The 23058-nt window shown below is 37.7% G+C and overlaps 1 protein-coding gene across 1 annotated transcript in view; it reads left to right on the plus strand.

Moving 5' to 3' along the window:
* VWA3B (von Willebrand factor A domain containing 3B) overlaps positions 1 to 23058 on the plus strand; it is a 190688-nt gene that overhangs the window by 119793 nt on the left and 47837 nt on the right. The window contains 3 exon segments of the mRNA XM_053664701.1: positions 11112 to 11239; positions 13533 to 13690; positions 22037 to 22150. Coding sequence (XP_053520676.1) covers positions 11112 to 11239; positions 13533 to 13690; positions 22037 to 22150 — 400 coding nt within the window.

Consider the following 23058-nt stretch of genomic DNA (forward strand, 5'->3'; position numbering starts at 1 on the left):
ATTAGTGCCTTGACACCAAAACCAAATAGACAGCATTAAAAAAAATCTACATAATAATATTCCTCATGAACAAAGATGTAAAAATCCTCAATAAAATATTAGTTATTTGAACTCAGCAACGTGTTAAAAGAATTTTACATTATGACCAAGGGAGATTTATTCCAGGTATACACGGCTGGTTCAACATTAGAAAATCTAGCCCTGGCTGGTGTAGCTCAGTGGATTGAGCATGGGAGGCAAACCAAAGGGTCACCGGTTCAATTCCCAGTCAGAGTACATGCCTTGGTTGCCGGCCAGATAGGGGTCATGTGAGAGTCAACCACACATTGATGTTTCTCTCCCTCCCTTCCCCTCTCTCTAAAAATAAATAAAATCTTTTAAAAAGAATAATAAATAGCTTTAAAAAACAAAATCTACATAATCCAGCACATCAACAGGTAAAGAGAAATCATATGGCCCTATCAATTGTGTAGAAAAGGCCTTGACCAAATCCAACACCCATTCATGTTAAAAACTCTTAGCAAAATACTAATAGAGGAAAACTTTTTCAACTTACATCATCATAACACCTACAGCTAAATCATATTTAATATCGGAAGATTAATTTCCTCCTAAGGTCAAGATAGAAACAAGGACATCCATTCTAACCACTTTTATTCAGCATGCTACCAGAAGCTTTGCCCATGGTAGCAAAGCAGCAAAACAAATAAACAGCATGCAAATTAGAAAGGAAGGAATAGAATTATCCCTCTTTGTAGGTACCATATTGTGTACATGGGAAACCACAACAGATCTGCAACAAAGAAAAAAAACTTCTAGAACTCTTAAGTTAGTTTAGCAAGGTCACTGGTTACAAGATCAACACACAAAATTTAATCATATTTTGATAAAGTAAAAATGAACATTCAGAACTTAAAACTAAATAGTTACTATCATTTATAATCACCCAGAAGAAAATGAAATAGGTATACACTTAAAATATGTACAGGATTTTCATGCTGAAAAAAATTTTCTTTTTAAATTTAATCTTTATTATAGTTTTTCCATTACCATTTAGTCCTTTTATACTCTCCTTCCCCCAGCAATCACCCACCACATTATTATCCACAAAATGCAGTAGTAAGAAATTAAAGACATAAATAAATGGACAGACAACATATTCACAGGATGGATGACTCTGCATACTAGAGATGTCAGTTCCCCTTTATTTGATCTATACATTTAATAAAATTCCCATCAAAATCCCAGTAAGGTTTTTTTTATAGACATAGTCAAGCTTACTCTAAATTTATTATGGCAAGAAACAGGCCCTAGAAAAGCTCAAACAATCTTGAAAAAAAGTAAAATGGCAATAAAGCTTACTCTGCAGCTGCATTAATCAAGACAGTATAGTTTTGGTGGAGGAATAGACACATAGGCCAAAGGAATAGAATTTAGAACTCAGAAATATACTCATGCAATGTACCAAACTGATTTTTGACAAAGTGCAAAAACTAGAGGAAGGAGAGCCTTTTCAACAAATGGTTGGAGTGACTGGACATTCATAGGCAAAATAATAAATCTCAACCTACATCTCACTCATGCAGATATTAACTCAAAATGAATAATTGACTTAAATGTAAAACATCAAACTATAAAACTTCTGGGAAGAAATATAAAGAAAATCTTGAGGACATCAGGCTAGGCAGAGAATTTTTACTCTTGACACCAAAAACATGATCTATGAAAGAAAGTATGACTTCACTCATACGTGGAATCTAATGAACTAACATGGAAAATAGACACAGATTCATAGAGAGCAGAATGACAGCGAAGAATGGAAGGTAAGTGCTGGAGGGATTTAACAAAAAAGAAAAAGAACTCATGGACAACAGTGTGGTGATTGTGCGGGGGAGGAGGGTGTAAGGGGACCAAGTGGCAATGGAAAAAATACAATAAAGAAAGGAAAAAAGAAAGTATCGATAAATTAGACCTTATCAAAGTTAAAAGTTTTTATTCTGTGAAAGGCCCTGTTAAGAGAATGAAAAGACAATCTCTGGACTTGGAGAAAGTATCTGCAAACAACATCTCTGACAAATACATCTATTTAAAACGTATTAAAAACTCAGCAGTAAAAACCAAATTATCCAATTAGAAAACAGGCAAAATACATGCACTGACATTTCACTGAAAAGTGCATATGGATGGCAAATAAGCATATGAAAAAGTGTTCAACTCATTGGCCATTAGGGAAATGCAAATTAAACTGCCATGAAATACCAGTGCATGTCAATCAGAATGGCTAAAATGAAAAATTCTGACAAAGCTGAGTGCTGGCAAGGATGAGGAGAAACCAAATTATTAATACAGTCGTAGGGATGCAAAATGTCACAGTCACTCTGGGAAAGTTTGACAATTGCCTTAAAAACTAACATTTAATTATTATATAATCTAATACTTGCTCTCTTAGACATATATTTTATAGAATAAAAACTTATATTCACATAAAAGCCAATACTTGAATACTGATAATGACTTTATTTTTATTAGACAGAAACACAAAACAACCCAGATGTCCTTCAGCAGATGAATGATTAATCAACCATGACATGTCCATATTCTACAATATTGCTCAGTAATAAAAGGAATGAATTATTGATATGTGCCACAACTTGGGTGAATTTCTGGGCAATTATACTGAGGGAAAAAGCCAATCTTAAAAAATTATATACTGTATGATTCCATTTGTATAACATTTTTGAAATGACAAAACTTTGTAAGTGGACACCAAATTAGTGGTTACTAAGGTTTAGGAAGGATGTGAGAGGGAGGGAGAAAGGCGCATAGGTTATGAAAAAGCAACATGAGGCCTTCTTGTGATGATGGAACTGTTCGGTGTCTTGACTGTAGTGGCAAAAGTACAAGCCTACACAGGTGAGCACATTGTACATGACTAAATACACACACAAATGAGGACAAGTAAAACTGGCTAAATCTGAATATGATTGGTGGATTTTATCCATTCCAATATCCTTGTTGTGATATTCTATTATTGATTTTCAAGATGTTCACCATTTTGGGTGAAGAGTATTGGGATCTCTCTGTATTATTTATTACAAATGCATGTGAATCTACAGTTACCTGAAAATAAAAATTTTAATTTAAAAAAGACAATTTACTGGTAATACAAAACATAATAAATTTACATCAAAGATTAAATGATCAATTGCTTAAAAGACACATATTACCAAAACTCTCTCAAGAATAGATAACCTGAACAACCTTACATCTGTTTAAAAAATTGAATTTGTAATTAAAAACCTTTTTTGAAAAGAAAAGAAGACTCCATTACTGGATAACTTCACTGCTGATTTGTATCAATATAATATCAATTCTACAGAAACTCTTTCAGAAAATTAAATGAAGAGAATACTTCCAACTCATTCTATGAGGCTAACATTAACCTGATACCAAAACATCAAAAATATTTTATTAAAAATGTATGGACTAATATCCCATAAGAATACAGACACAAAAATTCTAAACAAAATCTGGAAAGTTGAAATCAAAATATATATTAAAAGTCTAATGTTTAAAGACCAAGTTGAGCTTACTCCAGAAGTCCATGGTTGGTGCAATTAACCATATTAAAAACTTTAAAAACCAGCTTTACAATTACCTCAATTTATACAGAAACAGCTTTGACAAAATCCAACATGAATTTCTAATAAAAGCTATCAGTGAAGTATGAATAGAATGGACTTCCTTAATCTGATAAATGGTATCTGTGAAAAACCTACAACTAACACTATGCTTCAATGGTAAAAAATCATATGCTTTTTCCCTCAATAGCAGGAAAATGACAAGGATGTGGGCTTTCACCATGTAACGGAGGTTCTAGTCAGCAGTGTAGTGGAGGTTCTAGTCAGCAGTGTAGTGGAGGTTCTAGTCAGCAGTGTAGTGGAGGTTCTAGTCAGCAGTGTAACGGAGGTTCTCATCAGCAGTGTAGTGGAGGTTCTAGTCAGCAGTGTAGTGGAGGTTCTAGTCAGCAGTGTAACGGAGGTTCTAGTCAGCAGTGTAACGGAGGTTCTAGTCAGCAGTGTAATGGAGGTTCTAGTTAGCGCAATGAAACAGGGACAGGGATGACTGGGGAAAGCATACATACAGATTGTAAAAAATGAAGTGAAACTGTCTTTATTTTCATTCAACATTGTTATCTATGCAGAAAGTTCAATGGAATATACAAAAAAGCTACAGGAACAAAAAGTTAATTTAGCAAGAATGTAGGATGCAAACTTAGTATACAAAAATGAATTTTGTTTCTAGCTATTAACAAAAAACAATTAAAATAAATAAAAATTACTTACACTAGCATCAAAAATATTAAATATGTAGGGAAAGATCTACCAAAATATGTGAAAGACCTGTACATTGAAAACTGGAAAACATTACTGAGAGATATATCTTGTTCATGGGCCAAAAGACATGACAATATTAAGATGTTCATTTTCTTCTAATTGGTCTATAGACTCATTGCAATATCAGTCAAAATCCCAACAGGTTTTTTGTAAAAATTGACAAACCAATTCTATGGAAATGAAAAGGATTTAGAATAGCCAAACAACTTAGAAAAAGAAAAACAAAGTTGGTAACTAATACAACCTGATTTCAAAACTTATAATAATGCTACAGTAATCAAAACAGTGTTGTATTAATATTAAGATTGATATACAAATCAATGGAACCCAATAGAGAAACTGTATATAGACAAACACTTATATGAACAACTGATTTTCAAAAAAGATGCAAAGCCAATTCAGTGAAGAAAGAATATTTATGTATTTTTTCCTCAGAAAATGATGTAGGAGCTTCCAGCCAAGATGGCAGCATAGGTAAACATGGCTTGACCCCTCGCACAACCACATCAAACTTAAAACTATAGAACAACCATCATTCAGAACCATCAGAAACTGAGCTGAATGGAAATCCTGCAACTATGCAGTTAAAGAATAAACCACACAGAGACTGGTAGAAGGGGCATAGACACAAAACAACTTGGTCCCACACCCATGTGTGGCAGTAAAAATAAGGGGGATATCTTAGGAATGAGGGGTCCCAGTCCCACACTGAGCCTTCCATCCCAGGCTTCCAGTGCTAGGAAGATAAGTCTCCATAAATTCTAGCTGTAAAAACCAGTGGGGATTGAGGCTGTGGAAAACAGAAACTGCTGGACTCCCTGGCAGATCCTCTTAAAGGGCATGCATAGACATACTTACACTCAGTCCTTCTGAGCTCCAGGGCAAAGGCTGCAGATTAAAAGGCACCAGAGACATATGAGGAGGAACTGAATTGTCTGTCATCAGGGCAAGAGCTGGAAGGAAGCTTTTTCCCTAACAGATGTCCTGCAGAGCCTATTGTTCCTTTTCTGAGCCTTTCCCCCACAGAGCCATGGAGCCAGCAGGCAGACATCGTATCTGAGACTCTGTCTACCTGGCTTATACTGATTGCTCCAACCTGGTGATTTCCTCAGGCCCTGCCCCACCCAACTTTCTGGTCCAAGAAGTTTCTAGTGGCTTTTCTATAGAATGGCTTGTCTTGGCCCATGCTTCAGATTTTTAAAAATTCTGTCAAACAAGCAGCATCTGGCTTCAGTGAGCCCCATTCCTCTCACTAAGTCGCCCCAGGCCTGGTACTAGCAGTAACGAGCTTTGATTCATGGCTTGGCCTTTCCTGGGCATCTCCAAGCCCAGCACAAGTAGCAGCCAACTGCAGATCACTTTGTAGCTTATGCTGCATGACACCAGGCAGAACACAGGCAGTGACTCATATTGGATATGTCAACAGCAATCAAGGCTCAACTAAACAGGAGAGTGTACACAGCCCACATGATGAGCACACCTTGAGTACCCAGCTTGGGTAATTAGAGGAGATGGTGCCATTGACCCTATAGAGCACCTACTATATATATTAGACCACTCTACCAGTACTGGGAGATGTAGCAGTTATACCTAATACATAGAAACAAACACAGGGAGGCTGACAAAATGAGGAGACAAAGAAACATGGCCCAAATGCAACAACAGAACAAATCTCCAAAAAGGAACTAAACAAAATGGAGACAGGCAACCTAGTAGATGCAGAGTTCAAAACAGTGGTTATAAGGATGCTCAATGAACTTAAAGGGAACTTTGACAGTATAAAAAAAAAAATCCAATCAGAAATGAAGGATGCACTAATTAAAATAAAGAACAGTTTACAGGGAATCACCATTAGAATGCATGAAGCCAAGAATCAAAGCAGTATTTTGGAATATAGGAAGCAAAAAACACCCAATCAGAACAGAAAAAAATTCCAAAAACATGAAGAGAATGTAAGGAGCCTCTGGAACAACTTTAAGTGCACCAACATGTGCATCATGGGTGTGCCAGAAGGAGAATAGAGAGAGAGAGAAGGAAATTGAAAACCTATTTGAAAAAATAATGACAGTAAACTTTCCCAATTTAGTGAAGGAATAGACATACAAGTCCAGGAAGCACAGAGAGTCCCAAACAATATGAATCCAAAGAGGCTCATACCAAGACACATCATAAATAAAATGCCAAAGTTTAAAAATAAAGAGAGAATCTTAAAAGCAGCAAGAGAAGAGCAGTTAGTTACCTACAAGGGAGATCCCATGAAACTGTCAGCTGATTTCTCAAAAGAAACTTTGCAGGCCACAAAGGATTGGCAAGAAGTTTTCAAAGTGATGAAAAGCAAAGAAGTACAACCAAGATTACTCTACCCAGCAAAGCTATTACTTAGGATTGGACAAATAAAGAGCTCCCCAGACCAAAAAAAAAAAGTCTAAAGGAGTTCATCACCACCAAATCAGTATTATGTGAAATTTTCAAGGGTCTTCTTTAAGGAGAAGGTCAAAAATATAATAATAAATGACAATAAATACATCTCTTAACAATTGAATCTAAAAATACCCAAAATAAATGAACAAGCAGAACAGAAACATAATCCTAGATACAGAGAACATTATGATGGCTGCCATATTGGAGAGGGGTCAGGGTATGGGTGAAAAAGGTGAGATTAAGAAGTACAAATTGGTAGTTACAGAATAGTCATGGAATGTAAAGTACAGCATAGGGAATGGAGTAGCCAAAGAACATATATGCATGACCCATGGTATGCAGGCAATTGCCTGAGGCAGTGGGGGATGTCCTGGGTAGAGGGGCCAAAGGGGGGGAAATTGGGAGAACTGTAATATCATAAACAATAAAATATAATTTAAAAGAAAGAAAGAAATGGTGTAGGAAAAGTTGGATATCCATATGCAAAAAATGAACTTTGATCCATACCTCACACCTTATTCAAATATTAACTGCAAAGGGTTCATGGACCTAAATGTAAAGCCTATGTTTGTCTCCTTCTAGAGGAAAACATACTAAAAAGCCTTTGTCATATTATATTAGACAAAAATATTTTAATGGGGTTTGAAAAGCATGATTCATATAAGAACAAATTGATAAATTAGACATTATCAAAATTAAAACTTTTATTTAAAAGACAATGTTAAGATCATGGAAAGACAAATTTGGAGAGATCTAAGATGGTGACAGAATAGCAGGCAGCTTTGTTCATCTGTGCTCAGACACAGACTGGATCTGAAGTTAGAATATAGAGTGAAGAATGAGTGAAAGCATCTGTGAGTGAGAGCACATGCAGACTAGAGTGTGGGGAGTGCACAGTAGTACACAGGAACCACCCGCCTGCAGGGCACCTGTGGGCCCGTTTCTCAGCAGACCACCACTGCCGCCCAGCCCAGCACTGCTGGCTGCACGGAGTTGGGGGGCGCTGTGGATTGTCTCAGGACCTGTGAGCTACTGGGGTGGCAAGAAAAGGCCTGGGGGGTGTGAGCCTCAGAAATTGCACAACAAGAACAGGAAGGCCTGAGGCAGAAGACCTCTGGAGGGAGCAGGGACAGCATACCATGGTCACTTTGTGTTATAGTAGAGCTGAGGGGATCTTCCCAATGTCACCAGGGAAAAATTCAGAGAGATACTTTATCTAAAATTGTCAGAGGCCCTGTTAGGAGGTGGCCAGAAACTGACTGTGAGAGACTGTGTGATTTGGGGGTAGAGGGAGCACATGGAGAGCAGGACCCCTAGGGACCCTCGCTACAGTGTGGGGGCCATAGAGAACCTCTTTTAAAAGGGAAGTTGAGAGGTACCCAAGCCTTGGCAGGGACCTGGGCTCACAGACCAGTGCATACGGACGGGATGCAGCATCATTGCTAACCAAAACTCAGAGGCAGAGAAAATACTGTTAGCATTCCTTCTCCCTCTATCCTCTCAAAATAACTTCTCTTTCCTCTAGACATCTTTTAAGCTCTTCTTTCTTTTCTTTTGCCTCCTTATTCCCATTCCACCTATATACTTCTCAGCTCATTGATCATTATTTCTGTGGTGCAGCTTTTACTGTAATTAGGGCTGTATTATTTTATACATGCATGTATATATACACATACATATATATGTATATGCATACATATACACACATATATGCATGTGTGTATATATGCTGTTGTGGTCATGGTTGTCTATTTTTTATCTCACTATATATATATATATATATATATACACATTTGTTTTCTTTTAATTTTGGTTTTAACCTAATACTACATCCTTTTCATCTCTTACTCCATCCCACCTTTCCTCCTCCCATTTTTAGTTACAAAGTACATTTTATTTTCTTTCCCACTTTGCCTTGTCTCTATTCCCTACTCTTGTTATTGTCCCTCCCTCTACCCTTGAATAATCTTTTTGTTCCATTAGTAATCTTATATTCACTTTCTTATAATAGTCTTCATCTCTTAACACCTTTATTAATATTGGTACATTGGCTGTTGATAATGTAATTGTGGGTGGGGGTTATCATTGTGGGAGTGGGTCTGTTTCCTAGGCTGTTTAATTCTTGTTCTGGTAGCACCTGTACAATAGTATACATGATGTGAAGGGCAGAGTGACTCTCAGTCAGTCAGCCAGAGGGAAGATCCCATCAAAGAACAACCCAGCAACAACCAAAACTCTATTGCAACCAGAGAGCCCACATAAAGGACATAATGGGCAGTGTAAGAGCATCAAGCCCAGGTGAGACTGCACCACTGAGTACCCCACAGGTCTCCTACCACAGAAGATCCCACCATGAAGACCGGGAGTCAAAACAGATAAATCTTCCCTGGCTGGTGTGGCTCAGTGGATTGAGTGCCAGCCTGAGAACCAAAGAGTCACTGGTTCAATTCCCAGTTTAGGGCACATGCCTGGGTTGCAAGCCAGGTCCCCAGTAGGCACTGTGTGGGGGGCAACCACACATTGATGTTTCTCTCCCTCTGTTTCTCCCTTCCTTCCCCTCTCTCTAAAAATAAATAAATAAAACCTTAAAAAATAAGAAAGAACTCCTACTGTTTGCGACAGCACAGATGGAACTGGCGAATATTATACTAAGTGAAAAAGCCCAGCAGTGAAAGACAAATACCATATGATCTCACCTGTAAGTGGAACATAATCAACAAAACAAACAAAAGAGCAAAATAGAGCCAGAAATGTGGAAATAAAGGACAAATTGACAGTGACCAGAGGGGAGGAGGGAAAGGGATAACTGGGGAAAGTAGAGGAAGGGTTAAATGAAGGAACATGTATAAAGGACCCAAGGACAAGGGTGATAGGGTGGGAATTGACTGTGGGAACAGGGGGTAGGGTATGGACAGGGCAGGGGAGAGCAATGAGAGCGGGATTGGGACAACTGTAATTGAACAGCAATTAAAAAAAGACAATTGTAAACTGTAAGAAATTATCTTCAAATTGTATATCTAATAAAGGACTTCCATCCAAAATATATAAATATCTTTAAAAACTAAATGATAAGGAAACTCAAAAAATGGACAAAGTATTTGAACAGATATTTCACCAAAGAAGATAGATGCATGGCAAATAAGAACAGGAAAAATGCTTAACATTATTAAATATTAGGGGAAATACAAATGAAAACCACAATGAGATACCGTTGCCCAGCTGTGAGAATGGGTAAAATTAAAATGATTGACCACACCAAGTATTTGCAAGAATGTGGAGGAGCTAGAACACTCATACATTACTGGTGGAAATATATACTAGTACAGTCATTCTAGAAAAGAGTTTAGTAGTTTCTTCAAAAGTTTCACATCACCAGTCATATGATCCAACCATTCCACTCCTAGATAATTTCCCCCAAAGAATGAAAGCAAGTGTCCAAAGAAAGCCTTTTACACAAGTGTTCATATAATAGCCCAAACCTTGAAACAATTCAAATGTCCAAACACAGGTGATTAAATGTTGGTATTCAATATACAATATAACACTACTGAGCAATGAAAATGAATGAATTCTTTATTGATTCATGCTACATGAGTGAATCTCAAAATAATTATATGGGTGAAAGAAGCTAGCAAAAAAGAATATGTACTTTATGATCCCACTGACATAAAATTCTGGAAAATTAAACTAATGTATGACAGAAAGCAGATGAGTAGTTGCTGGGGATGGAGGGAGAGGGGTTTTGTGGTGGGGGAGAACAGATTTACAGTGCAGCATGAGGGAACTTTGGGGATGATGGATATATTTATTTTCTTGATAGCAATGATTTCACAGGTGTGAATGTCAAAACTACTCAAATGGTACCCTTTCCATGCATTCCACTGTGTGTGTAAATTGTACCTCACTAAAGCTGTTCAAAAATACGGTAATGTAAGAACTGCATGAAACTCTTTGGATTCTTATTTTCCTGATACACTTTGTTTTGTGCTAGAAATGTTGCAGTATGTCCCTGACCAGTGGAGCTCGGTTGGTTGGGCATCATCCCACAAAGCAATAGGTGGCCAGATCTTTCTCAGTCAGGGCACATTTCTGGGTTTAGGGCCTGTTCCCCGGTTTGGGTACATGCAAGAGGCAACCAATTGATGTTTCTCTCTCACATAAATGTTTCTCTCTCCTCTTTTTCTTCTCCCTTCTTCTCTCTGAAACAAATAAGTAAAATCTTTTTAAAAAATAAATGTTTACAGTGTGAACTCATATACAATCTCATAGTGTCTTCACATCTCATTTTGGCAGAATGAAGATCTCATTCTTTTAATTAAGGAAGTGGAACAAGGACGCAGTGACCTGGAGAAGATGCAAAACCTTTATTCTGAGTCCTTGATCATGGACTGGTGGTACAATGGTGAAAAGGAAGGAGACAAGTGAGCATGCCAGACTTCTCGATCCCTTCACTGTGGTCCTCTCCAATGCTCTGCTCCCTCTCCTTGACACTTTTTCCTTCTGTAATGCTTTGTGATGTTTCTTTGAACAAGAATCCCACAGTATGGTTACTCTAGGATTTTTAAGCAAAGGAAATTTAGAATCTAATAATTTAATAACAATTGGCTTAAGGAAGACACATGTCCACCTTGATAAGTAAGTTCTGAATTCCTTGCATGGCACCTAAAAGCAGGGCTGGTTTTATCTGAACCTAGTGTAAACACGCCCCCAGCCCCAGCAGTGACAGAGCAGAGGAGGTATATGTGCAGTGAGGGAGACCTGACTCAGGGCCCAGGAGGCTCAAGGTTCGGATTCACTCTGGATGTTGGCAAATTCATACCTTCTTTCCAGTCCTATCCATTGCTGTGGGTCTCAGTTTCCTCACCTTTGAAATGGTGGGTGTAGTGGTAAGATTTGGGATAGATAATTTCTTGATTCTTTTCCTGCTTTATATTCTGATAATTTTCTAATTAGTAGTTTTTAAGCAAAAATCAAAACCACCCCAGCAATCAGAAAATGTCAAGTCTTACTAAAATGATTTAGCATTGTACAAATATTGAAGTATTACAGCTTCATATTAATACTTTATCAGGAGGATTTTTTAATTTAAAGGTGTAATAGCAAAATCTTCTATAAAAATTCACTATCATCCTATTAGCAAAATAAGCATTAACATGGGCTGGGAGCAGGGTATGAGCATAGAATTAGCACAGCAAAATTAGTGCTATTCCGGATATCTTTTAAAATGAGATTTTTACCACATTATTTTTTAAGTATTTGTTTGGGAAAGCTCAGGTACATCTTCTAAATTGAGAAAATTTGGACAAATAAATTAAGAATCGAGTAAATTGGCAGCACTTCAGTGTAAATCACCTTCTCTGTGCTTTCAGCCAGTACCTCAACTGTCCTTGTCCCCTAGTTTAATTACACTGAAATCTCAGGAAGTTGGCTTGGTCATTTGATTGTACCTGCAACCAATTAAGTAGTGAATGCATTCTAGTTTTTTTACATTTGTTTTTTTAGGGGATGAAAGGGGCAGGTTCCAGAGTCAAGTGGACAAGTGTTTTAATCCAGGCTTCCTACCACTGCATGTTACTTAACCTCGCTGAGCCTCAGTTTCCTCATCTATAACATGGGAATAATGGTAGTCATAGAGTTGTCGAGTGGATTAAATGAGAGCATGCCTGGCCCATAATAAGATCTCGGAATTAATATAAAGGAAAGAGTAAACACCGTGTCTCATTCTACAGATATCATGCTTCTATACTTCCTTGTAACATAACAATATTAGAAAAGGTATTCACCAACTTAGCCCCAGCTGAAAACAAATTGCCTTGTTGGAGTTTTCTACCAGCTGAAAAATATCCCCCAAATATTGTCTATCTTCCTTCTTTTTTCAAATATTTATTGAGTACAAATCAGGCGCCGGGAGAACTGGGAAGCCCACATAAATGTAAGCCTGTCCCTTCTGTCACATCACACATGGTGTGGTGGGGGACACACAGAGGATGATGACCACTGGGTGGGTGCTCTATGCAAGCAGGCACGGGGGTGAGGAGGGTGGGAGTGAAGGAGGGAAGTCATACCTATTCATTGTTGGAGAGGAGATTGTTCTGGAAACTTTCTGTGTCCACTGGGTTTAGAGCTTCAGAGAAGGTATGTCTGGGGAAATAGTGGGGAGTTTCTGAGGTCCCTCCGGGCCCCACAGCTTCACCAGAATGTTTTGCTGTCATCTAGTGTTGGCACAGGGGGCCCAAGGCAGGGGTTTCCCTCTTCTGGCTTTTATAAGAGTTGGTCGTCCAACCCTTTGGTTGGAGAAATAGGTTTTTGTGACATGTTCTGGTTTATAACCAGATCTTCTCACATTAATTCTCACATCAGCCCCATGTGGTAAAAGCACAGCTAAAGTTTCCCAGTTGATAGATGAAGAAAATAATGAAGTTTAGAGAGTACTGAGCAACTTCACTGACTCGCACAGCCAGGAAAGACTAGAGCTGTGATGGGAGCCCTATCTAATGACTCCTGTCCGCTCTCCTGCGTGGGGCAGGGATCAAGGGCTATTCTTAAGGGCTATGCATTACCTAAATGAGGGGGGTGGCTCACTTCTTTAAGTTTGCAGCTTTTGATATGACTATTGATCCAACCCTGCCTTCTTAATGAAAATTTTGTTTTCCCCTTTCTTTTTCTTTTTGTTCTTTCTTTTTGTCTGCTTTTTTAAAATCTAACTCAAAACAGGCATCAAAAAGAAATCTGTTCCTTGGTTTCAACTTCAGAAAAATGTGCAGATCCTCGCTCTGATGTTGAAGCAACACAGGTGTCCTTCCTAAAAATGTCAAAAGTACCAGGGGACCTTTCCAATCAAAAGATTCAGAAAAAGAAAGTTCTCCATGCAGGTATCACTGAGCAAAATGGTTTGAATCTCATTACTGGTTTTCCTTCAATGCAAGAAAGTAAAATAAATCTAAGCCCATGCAATGTTATAAAAGAAGCTTAAGCCTGTGTTTTTTTTTCATTAAAATTTTTATTGAGATTATTGTACATTCACATGCAGTTGGAAGAAATAATACAGAGAAATCCTGTACGCTGACCCTTCACCCAGTTCCCCAATGGTGACATCTTCAAAATGTAATAGTATAATATTGTAACTACTGACATTGATACAATCCATGATTTTATTCAGCTTGCCCAGTTTTACTTGTGTTTATTTGTGTGCATGTGTGTGTAGTTCTGTCTGATTTTATCAGGTGAGTTGTTTCATGTTTTCACCACCACTGTCAAGATACAGAACAGTTCCATCCCTGCAAGGACACCTGGTGTTGCTCTTGGGCAACCACACCTACCTTTCCTAAGTCTGGAAAATGGCTGAATTCTCCATTTCTAAAAAGTTATCATTTCAAAAATGTCATATAAATGGAGTCATGTAGTACATAACCTTTAGGAACTGGCTTTTTTCACTCAGTCTATTTTCCTGGAGATTCATTACAGTTTTTGCATGTATCAATATTTCATTCCTTTTCATTGCTGTGTAGTGTTCCATGATATGGATATATCAGAGTTGGTTTAACTGTTCATCTATTGAAAGGTATTTGGGTTGTTTCCCATTTGGGGATATTACAAATAAAGCAGTTATAAACATTTGTTTACAAGGTTTTATGAACATAAGTTTCACTTCTTCGAGGTAAATTCCCAGGATTGCAATTGCTGGGTCATATGGTAACTATTTCTTAGAGTGGATGTGCCATTTTCTATTATCACCAGCAATATAGGAGAGTTCCAGTTTCTCCACGTTCTCACCAGCAGTGGTACTGTCAGTTGTCCATAGGTGTGTGGTGTCTCACAGTGGTTGTCACTTGCATTCTCCAATGGCTAATGATGTTGAGCATCCTTTCAAGTTCTTGTTTGCAATTTTTAGATCCTCTTCATTCTGTGCACATACTTTGTCCATTTTCTATATAGATCAGTGGTTTGTGCTCTTCTATTCCTAGAAGAAATCGAAGTCATTCTTTTTCAATATTTGATAAAATTATCATGGAGCCATTTAGGCCTTGAGATTTTTTTCCAGTTTTTTTTTCATTAAGAATTCAATTTTTAAAAGTGGCTTTAGAGCTATTAATATTGTCTATTTCATTTTAGTTGAGTTTTGGCAGCTAGTGGTTTTAGAGGAAGTGATTGTATTTTCTAAGTTGTCAAATTATGAGTGCAAAGTTATTTATTGTATTCCTTTATTACCTTTTTAATAGCTGCAAGAACTATAGTAATGTCCCCTATTTTATTCCTGATATTAGTGTTTATGTCTATCTTCTCTCTCTTTCTCTCCATCCTTCTCTGTCTTTTTTATCTTTTTCAGTCTTGCTAGAGGTTTTATCAGATTTATTGCCTCTACAACAAACAGCTTTTTCTCATTGATTTTCTCTTATGTTTTACTCTGTTCAATTTCATTGATTTCTGTTTTTTATTGTTTTCTCCATTCTGCCTCCTTTAGTTTCTCTTGCTCTTTGTTTTCTATTTTCTTGAGTTAGGATTCTATTGCTGGTATCAGATCTTTTCTCATTTCCAATGTAAGTAGTTAGTGCGATCAGTTCTCCCTGCCATACTGTTTTAGTTGCATCTCACATATTTTGATTTGTTATGGTTTTGTTTTAATTTATTTCTAAGTATGTTTACTTCCTTCACAGACTTCCTCTATGGATTATTGATAAATGTATTGTTTAAGTTCCAAGTGTTTAGAGATTTTTCCCTATTGTCATTGTATTATTGATTTCTAGTTTGATTCCACTATGGTCATAGAACATATTATATAGGATTTTAATTCTTTTAAATTAGTTGGGGTTTGTTTTAATGCCTAATATATAGTCCATATTGATTAATGTTTCACAAGCACTGGGAAAAATGTGTGTTCTGCTGATGTTGAGGGGAGTGTTTGTCAATTAGATTCTGGTGGCTGGCTGTGCTGTTCAGATCTTCTCTGTGCTTGCTGATTTTGTGTCTCAGCTGTTGAGAGGGAGGCTATGAGGTCTTCAAGTATATTTGTTGATTTATCTCTCCTTTCATCTCTCTCAGTTTTAGCTTCATATATTTTAAGGCTGTATTGATCTGTTTGTATCATTTAGGATCTATATATCTTTCTGGTGGATTGATCCCTTATTAAGTAAATTCTTTCTGCTGTGAAATGTACATTATCAAATATTAATATAGCCACTTTAGGTTTTTATTAATATTTGCATGGCATAACTTTTCTTCCATCTTTTTTGTTCAATGTACCTATGTTGTGCTTGAAGTATAAATGTCTTGTATGTTGCATATAGTTTGATTCTGTTCCTTTAACTGCTCTGCCAGTGTCTTTTTATTAGTGTAATTAGACTATTAACATTTAAATTATTATGTTAGCACTTGGTATTGTTATTTTGTTATTTTCTGTTTGTTTTCATTGGCCTGGTCTCTCTGTTGCTCTTCTTTTGCTTTCCTCGGGTTATTTGATTTTTTAAAAAACAACTCATTTTGGTTTTTTAGTAGTGTATGCATGTGTGTGGTATCTTTAAAAAAATGTGTAACAATAAATTAGTTTAGTGAATTATTAGTAAAAGCCTCTCTTCTAGATACTTTTCTGGCTATCAGTTTGATAGATAATTACCTACATTTATGCCCATTGTATTTCTGTTGTAAGGTTTTAAAAATATATATTTTATTGATTATACTATTACAGTTGTCCCAATTTTTCCTCCTTTGGCCCCCTCCACCTGGTACCCCTATTCCCTCCAGCATACCCCCCTTAGTTCATGTCCATGGGTCATATATATAAGTTCTTTGGCTTCTCCATTTCCTATACTGTTCTTAACATCCTCCTATCTGTTCTGTACCTACCAATTTGTACTTCTTAATTTCTGTGCCTTTTCCCCCATTCTGCTTTCCCCTTCCAGATGATAACCCTCCAAATGATTTCCATATCTATGATTGTGTTTCTGTTCTGCTTGTTTGCTTTTTAGATTCAATTGTTACAGTTGTAAAATTATTGGCATTTTAATGCTCATAGTTTTTATCTTCTTCTTTTTCTTAAATAAGTCCCTTTAACATTTCCTATAATAATGGCTTTGTTATAAACTCCTTTAGCTTTACCTTGCCTGGGAAGCACTTTATCTGCCCTTCAATTCTAAATGTTAGCTTTTCTGGATAAAGTGATCCAGGATAGAGTACTTTGCTTTTCATCACTTTCAGTACTTCTTGCCAGTCCCTTCTAGCCTGCACAATTTCTTTTGAGAAATCAGCTGACAGTCTTATAGGAACTTCTTTGTAGGTAACACTCTACTTTTCTCCTGCTGCTTTTAAGATTCTCTTATCTATAACTTTTGGCATTTTAATTATGATGTGTCTTGGTGTGGGTCTCTTTGGGCCCAACATATTTGGGACTCTCTGTGCTTCCTGAACTTGTATGTCTATTTCCTTCACCAAATTAGGGAAGTTTTCTTTCATTATGTTTCCAAATAAGTTTTCAACTTCTTGCTCTTTCTCTTCTCTTCTCAGCATACCTATGATTTGAATGTTGATACATTTGAATTTGTCCCAGAGGCACCTTAGCTTGTCCTTGATTTTTTGGACTCCTTTTTCTTCTTGCTGTTTTGATTGAATGTCCTTTTTTCTTCCTTATATTCCAAATTGTTGATTTGATACTCAGTTTCATCTGCTCCACTGTTCACTCCCTGTAAATTACTCTTTATTTTATTTAGTGTAATGTTCATTTCTGTCTGGGCCTTTTTTATGCTCCTAAAGTACCCAATGAGTTCTTTGAGCATCCTAATAGCCTATGTTTTGAACTTTGCATCTGATAGATTGCTTACCTCCATTTTGTTCAGTTCTTTTTCTGGAGTTTTGTTCTGTTCTTTCATCTGGGCCATATTTCTTTGTCTCCTCATTTCGGCAGCCTCCCTATGCTTATTTCTATGTATTAGACAGAGCTACTTTGACTCCCTGTCTTAATAGACTGGCCTATTGTAGAAAAGCATGCTGGTAAGTTGAATGGGGCAGAGCCTTAGGTAATCAACAGGGCTGGGCAACCCGATGAGCCAGGCTGATAGAGTCTCAGATATGTGTTGCTGCTCTGTGGCTTTGTTTTGGGGGAGAGCTCAGAAGGGGAAAATGGCCAGTGCTTGGCCTCTGGAGTTTTGTCTAGAAGGAAGCTGTCCCTGGCACTCACCCTGATGACAGACACTTCAGTTTCTCGCTGTATGCCACTGGCATCCTTCCAGTGGCTGCCCTGGAGCTGGAGCCCATAGGGAGTGAGTCTGCATAATTCCTAAGTTCATTGTGGGCCCTTTAAGAGGAGATTCATGAGAATCCTGCAGTTTCTTTGACCACCCAAACCACCACTGATTTTTACAGTCAGAAGTCACGGGAACTTATTTTCTTCCTAGCACTGGTACCCTGAGCTGGGTGGTCTGGTGTGTGGCTGGGATCCCTCACTCCTGAGGTATTCCTTCCAATTTTTATCCACCACACATTGGTGTGGGACCACCCCTTATGTGCCTCTGCATCTCCACATGTCTTCATGTCTCCACCCTTGCTATCTATCTGAATGAATGTGACTTAATTCTTTGGTTGTTTTATTCCATACAACTCAATTTCCCAATAATTCTGGATTTTGGTCATTTTGTTGTTTAGGTGTAATTTTTTTCTATGGTTGTGTGTGGAGGCAAGCCATGTTTACCTATGCCTCCATCTTGACTGGAAGTCCCTGGGCAAAGCAGCTGCTCCCACTAGTGGCCGACCAGGAAAATATCTACACCCCCCCCCCCCCATTTTTTAAATTATAGTTTGCATTCAGGTATTAGTTTCAGGTGTATAGCACAATGGATAGACATTCATTCATATAGGTTACAAAGTGTTCCTTCCTATATTCAAGTGTCCACCTAGCTCTGTAGATAGTTATTACAATATTGTCAACTACATTCCCTATGCTTTACCTTACATCCTCATGCCTGTTTTTAAAGTACTAATTAGTACTTCTTAATCCCATCCCCCTATTTACTCTGCCTCCCCAACACCCCATCCTGCTGGCCTCCATCAGTTTGTTCTCTGTATCTCTAAGTCTGTTTCAATTTTGTTTGTTCATTTATTTTGTTCTTTAGATTCCACATATAGGCAATATCATATGGTATTTATCTTTCTTTTTCTGGCTTATTTCACTTAAAATAATACTTTCTAGGTCCATCTGGGTTGTCACAAATGGTAAGATTTTATTCTTTTTCAGGGTAAAGTAATATTCCATTGTATATATGTACTACAACTTTTTATCCAGTTGTCTATTGATGGGTGGGCACTTGTTTTTTAGTACATTTTTGTGTCACTTTGTAATGGGTTCTTTAGGTATGATAGATATGAATGCGACTCAGAAAAATGTACTAGCAGCAACATTTTAGCACTTTGTGTGTAGTGTGGAGATCTTACTTCAATTTAGATTTCTTTACCTTCTCCAGTTTTAAGTCATTGTTTTGAGTATCAGGTGGTTTTATAACTTTAAATCATCAAGTACCATTTATAAATCTCAAGAGGAAAGTATATTGTATATACCATATTTTTCTCTTTGTTCTTTCTTCCTTACTGATTCTGCAAAATATCTTCTTTTTTAAATTTCCTTTCTGTTTGATGAACTTCCTGTATTCAGTCTGTAAAGGTAGGTCTGCTAGCCAAAAGTTCTTTTGCTTTTTCTTAGTCTAGAAAAAATTTTATTTTCTCTTCATTTCTGAAGGACAACTTGCCATATTCAGAATTTGCAGTTGATAGTTCTTTTCTTTCTGTAGTTAAGAAATAGTGTACCTCTTCTTTTGGCTCCCTACATTTAAATGAGAAATCTGCTGTCATTCAAACTGGTGTTCCCCAACAGGTAGAGCATCCTTTCTCTTTGGCTGCTTTCAAGATCTTTCTTTGCTTCTAATTTTCAAATGGTTAAATATACTGAGACTTGGCATAAAGTTTTCTGGGTTTATTCTTTTTCAGGTTTGCTCAGCTTCTTGAATCTGTATGGTGTGTCTGCATGGTATGAATCTGTGTGGTAATACATGAAAACTTCACCAAATTTGGGAAGTTTTCACCTATTATTTATCTATAGAGTCTCTCAGTTTTACTTTCTTTCTCACCATCCTTTGGGATCTGATGATATGAATGTTAGATATTTTGTTATTATCCTGTAAACTTGAGGTTCTTATCTTTTTTAAATGTATTTTCTGTTGTGTGATTTTCTCAGTTCTTGATATGCTGGGTGATTTTTTTTTATAGTATTCTAAACATTTAGTTAGGATATTATATTAAGGACTCTGGATTTTATTTAAATCTTTTCTTTCAGTAAGTAAATGCCCTGGTCAAGGTTAGCACATAGATCTTGACCTGTTTTTGTGGGCTAAGTTTCAATAGCAATTTAATTTCCACAGCCTTCATAGTATGACTTTTGTGCTTGGTTTTCTAATGTTACTGAGGCTGCTTCTGGTCCCTGTCGCAGCTGCCTGAGTTTCCTTGGGCCATTCCTCGAGATTGTAGATGTCTCTCAGTGGAGGAGGGTTGTGGTGGCTTCTGCACACTGTCTCTCAGGTGTCCCCAAGGGCAGGAAAGGAGAGCCTTGCCCCAGAGGGACCAAGAAGCTTTCTAGAATGGGCCACTTGCTATACCTTGGTCCCTCTTGAATGATCTGTCTGCTTGTCCTGGTGTCTCTGTGTAAGGGAGGAATATATTAAGCCCATGGGGACAGAGAGGCTTCCCACACTGGGCCACCTGTGTGAATGCATCTCTTTTACCATTCCTGCCTGCCTATTCCAATCAATGATTTTTGCGAAAGATGCTATTTGCTACTCATCCTAAACATTTTAATGTCTTTTGTCACTTCCACTATTTCACTTAGATTTGGAATCATTGCTAATGACAGGCAATCCTGTGCTAAATTTTTACTGTTTCTATTTTAATATAGAGAATTAAGAACATGGGGATGGACTATACAGAGCTTGAGGAACAGTTCAATACTTGAATCCACTGTAATAGTTACAGAGTTTGGGAGCAGTGCAGTTTTTATGTTTGGGGAATTTTGGAGTGAAATTTGATTTTCATTTTGGTGTATCTGTGTATGTGGTTGTTTTTGCCTAGTGTGGTCAGGGACAGGAATTTAGCTTTCCTATATGAATCATCTACCCTTTTTTTTTTTTTTTTTTTTTTCACAGACATCACCCCCAAGATTTATGCTTCTTAATTCTTGGTTACTGAGGCAACCAAAACACTACTCACCCCTTTTGCTGTCTAGAAAAACAATGAATAGCATATAGCACACTCCTGTCTCCATGGAGACTATTGGTATGATCTTTCTGTGCAGAAGATAGACAATTTGCAGATTACTAAATATTATTCATCTATTTTCTTATGGGAAGTAGTCAGTCCCTTCTTGTTGAATACAAGGACACATTTCATTCATGAATACTACATAGAGCCTTGGTACTTGTGCCTCTAAATTATGAAGTACAGGACACATTTACAATTAATCTAGTTTATATAATTACATGTGAAAACTCATCAAGATATCTTGGTACAGGCTCATTATTCTGTAAGGCACACAGACTAAATGTCAGTATTTGATAAGTGCCCATTTGCTAGTTGAAGGGATCCAACAGAGGGTAGAAAATAATCTAAAGGTGTGGACCGTAAATGTGGTAGACAGAGTTTCTAAAGCAGCCTACCAAAGGTGTCCCACTCTAAACCCTGCAACCTGTGATGATAATCACTCCCATGATTATGTTATGATGACCTTGAGACAGGGTTATTGGTGGGGTGGCATGTACTTACACAAGCCCTTAGAAGCAGGAGCTTTTTCCATCTGGTGGCAGAATGGAAAATCAGAGAGGCAAAGCAGGAGGGGAATTCAGTGTGCCACTGCTGGCTTGGAGATGGAGGGGCACTGGGGTAGAAATGTGAGTGCCATGCAGAGCTGATCGAGGGCTCTGGCTGACAGCCAACCAAGAAGCAAGGACCTCAGTCCTACAACTGCAAAGAAATGGGTTCTGCCAACAACCTGAATGATGCTGGAGGCAGATTTCTCTCCAAAAGAGTTAGATCCATTGCCATACATAGCATTCAGTTGGTGGCAGAATTGTGATCAAGGTTTGGGAAACTGAAGCTGCATTTTTTTAAAGATCCAAGGAAATAGTTGCATCTAATGAAGTATCTCTTTCCTTCCCAAATTCCTTTAATCCCTCTCCTTGAAATACTCACAGAATCAACCAAAACCAGCCTGCTCAGAAGCCAGATGTCCACCCTTAAAAGCTCAGCTTGCAGCAAAAAGGATGACTTTTCCAGTACCAGCAACTGGAACCCTTCAAGTGACAGAGGCAAGCCCAAGGGGGTCTCTACGTCAGGAAGACCAGGATGGCCTCCCTTTGCCCAGTGGGTCTGCTCCTGAAAGAGTATAGATACTTAGGGGGAAACAAATAATTTTTAAGGGGATCCAGATTGCTTTCTCTTCACAAGAGTCTCTATTCAGTCAGGTCTGCCTGCTTTTGTGAACTGGATTTGCTTGGGGTGAGGCTTGCACTTACTGTGCTGGGGCGTATAGTGCACACATGGCCCGTGCAACCATGGTGCCAGTGGGGATGCTCACTGCCACTCCACGGTTTGAATTTGAACATTTAATACTTCCCAGCTGGTTTATTTTCTTCCCTTCATTCATGTGACACATCCAGTGAGCCATTCTCTCGTCCATATTATCAGCCTTTTGGGGGCTAACCATGAGGAAAATGTGATGTTTCCACTTGGTTTTTATTACTGTTGATAAAATCATTATTCTTAAAACAGCGATTTCTAAAAGTTTAATTCTGTAGTGCTTTTCCCTATATTTCAAATTGTTGATAAATGATAAATCCCAGGTACACGCACATGCACACACACAATCCCCTAGGTTAGTAGGAAGCCTATTGTTACTCAGCCATAGCTCAATTGAATCTTGTTCTTCAGTGCTGATTTAGTTGATGTCTTTTCCTCAGTTTCAAAAAACGCATCATATATCCGAAGTCTGTTCCATGCACAGCCCTTACAGGGCTTATCATATGATGGTTAGGATATGATAAATTAGGCATTTACTGAACTATTTTCCCTTTGCATTTATAACTCCAAGTTCATATAAGGGTATACATTAAAACCCCCAAGTGCTAATTTGAAAATTTAAAACTAAAACTAAATAGAACTTCATAGAGATTTGGTTTTTCTACATACAGGTAAGGAAGCACAAAACGAGCTATTG

Source organism: Artibeus jamaicensis, unplaced genomic scaffold (genome assembly GCF_021234435.1).
Source record: "Artibeus jamaicensis isolate MK-2021 breed Jamaican fruit bat unplaced genomic scaffold, CSHL_Jam_final contig_384, whole genome shotgun sequence".
NCBI lineage: Eukaryota > Metazoa > Chordata > Mammalia > Chiroptera > Phyllostomidae > Artibeus > Artibeus jamaicensis.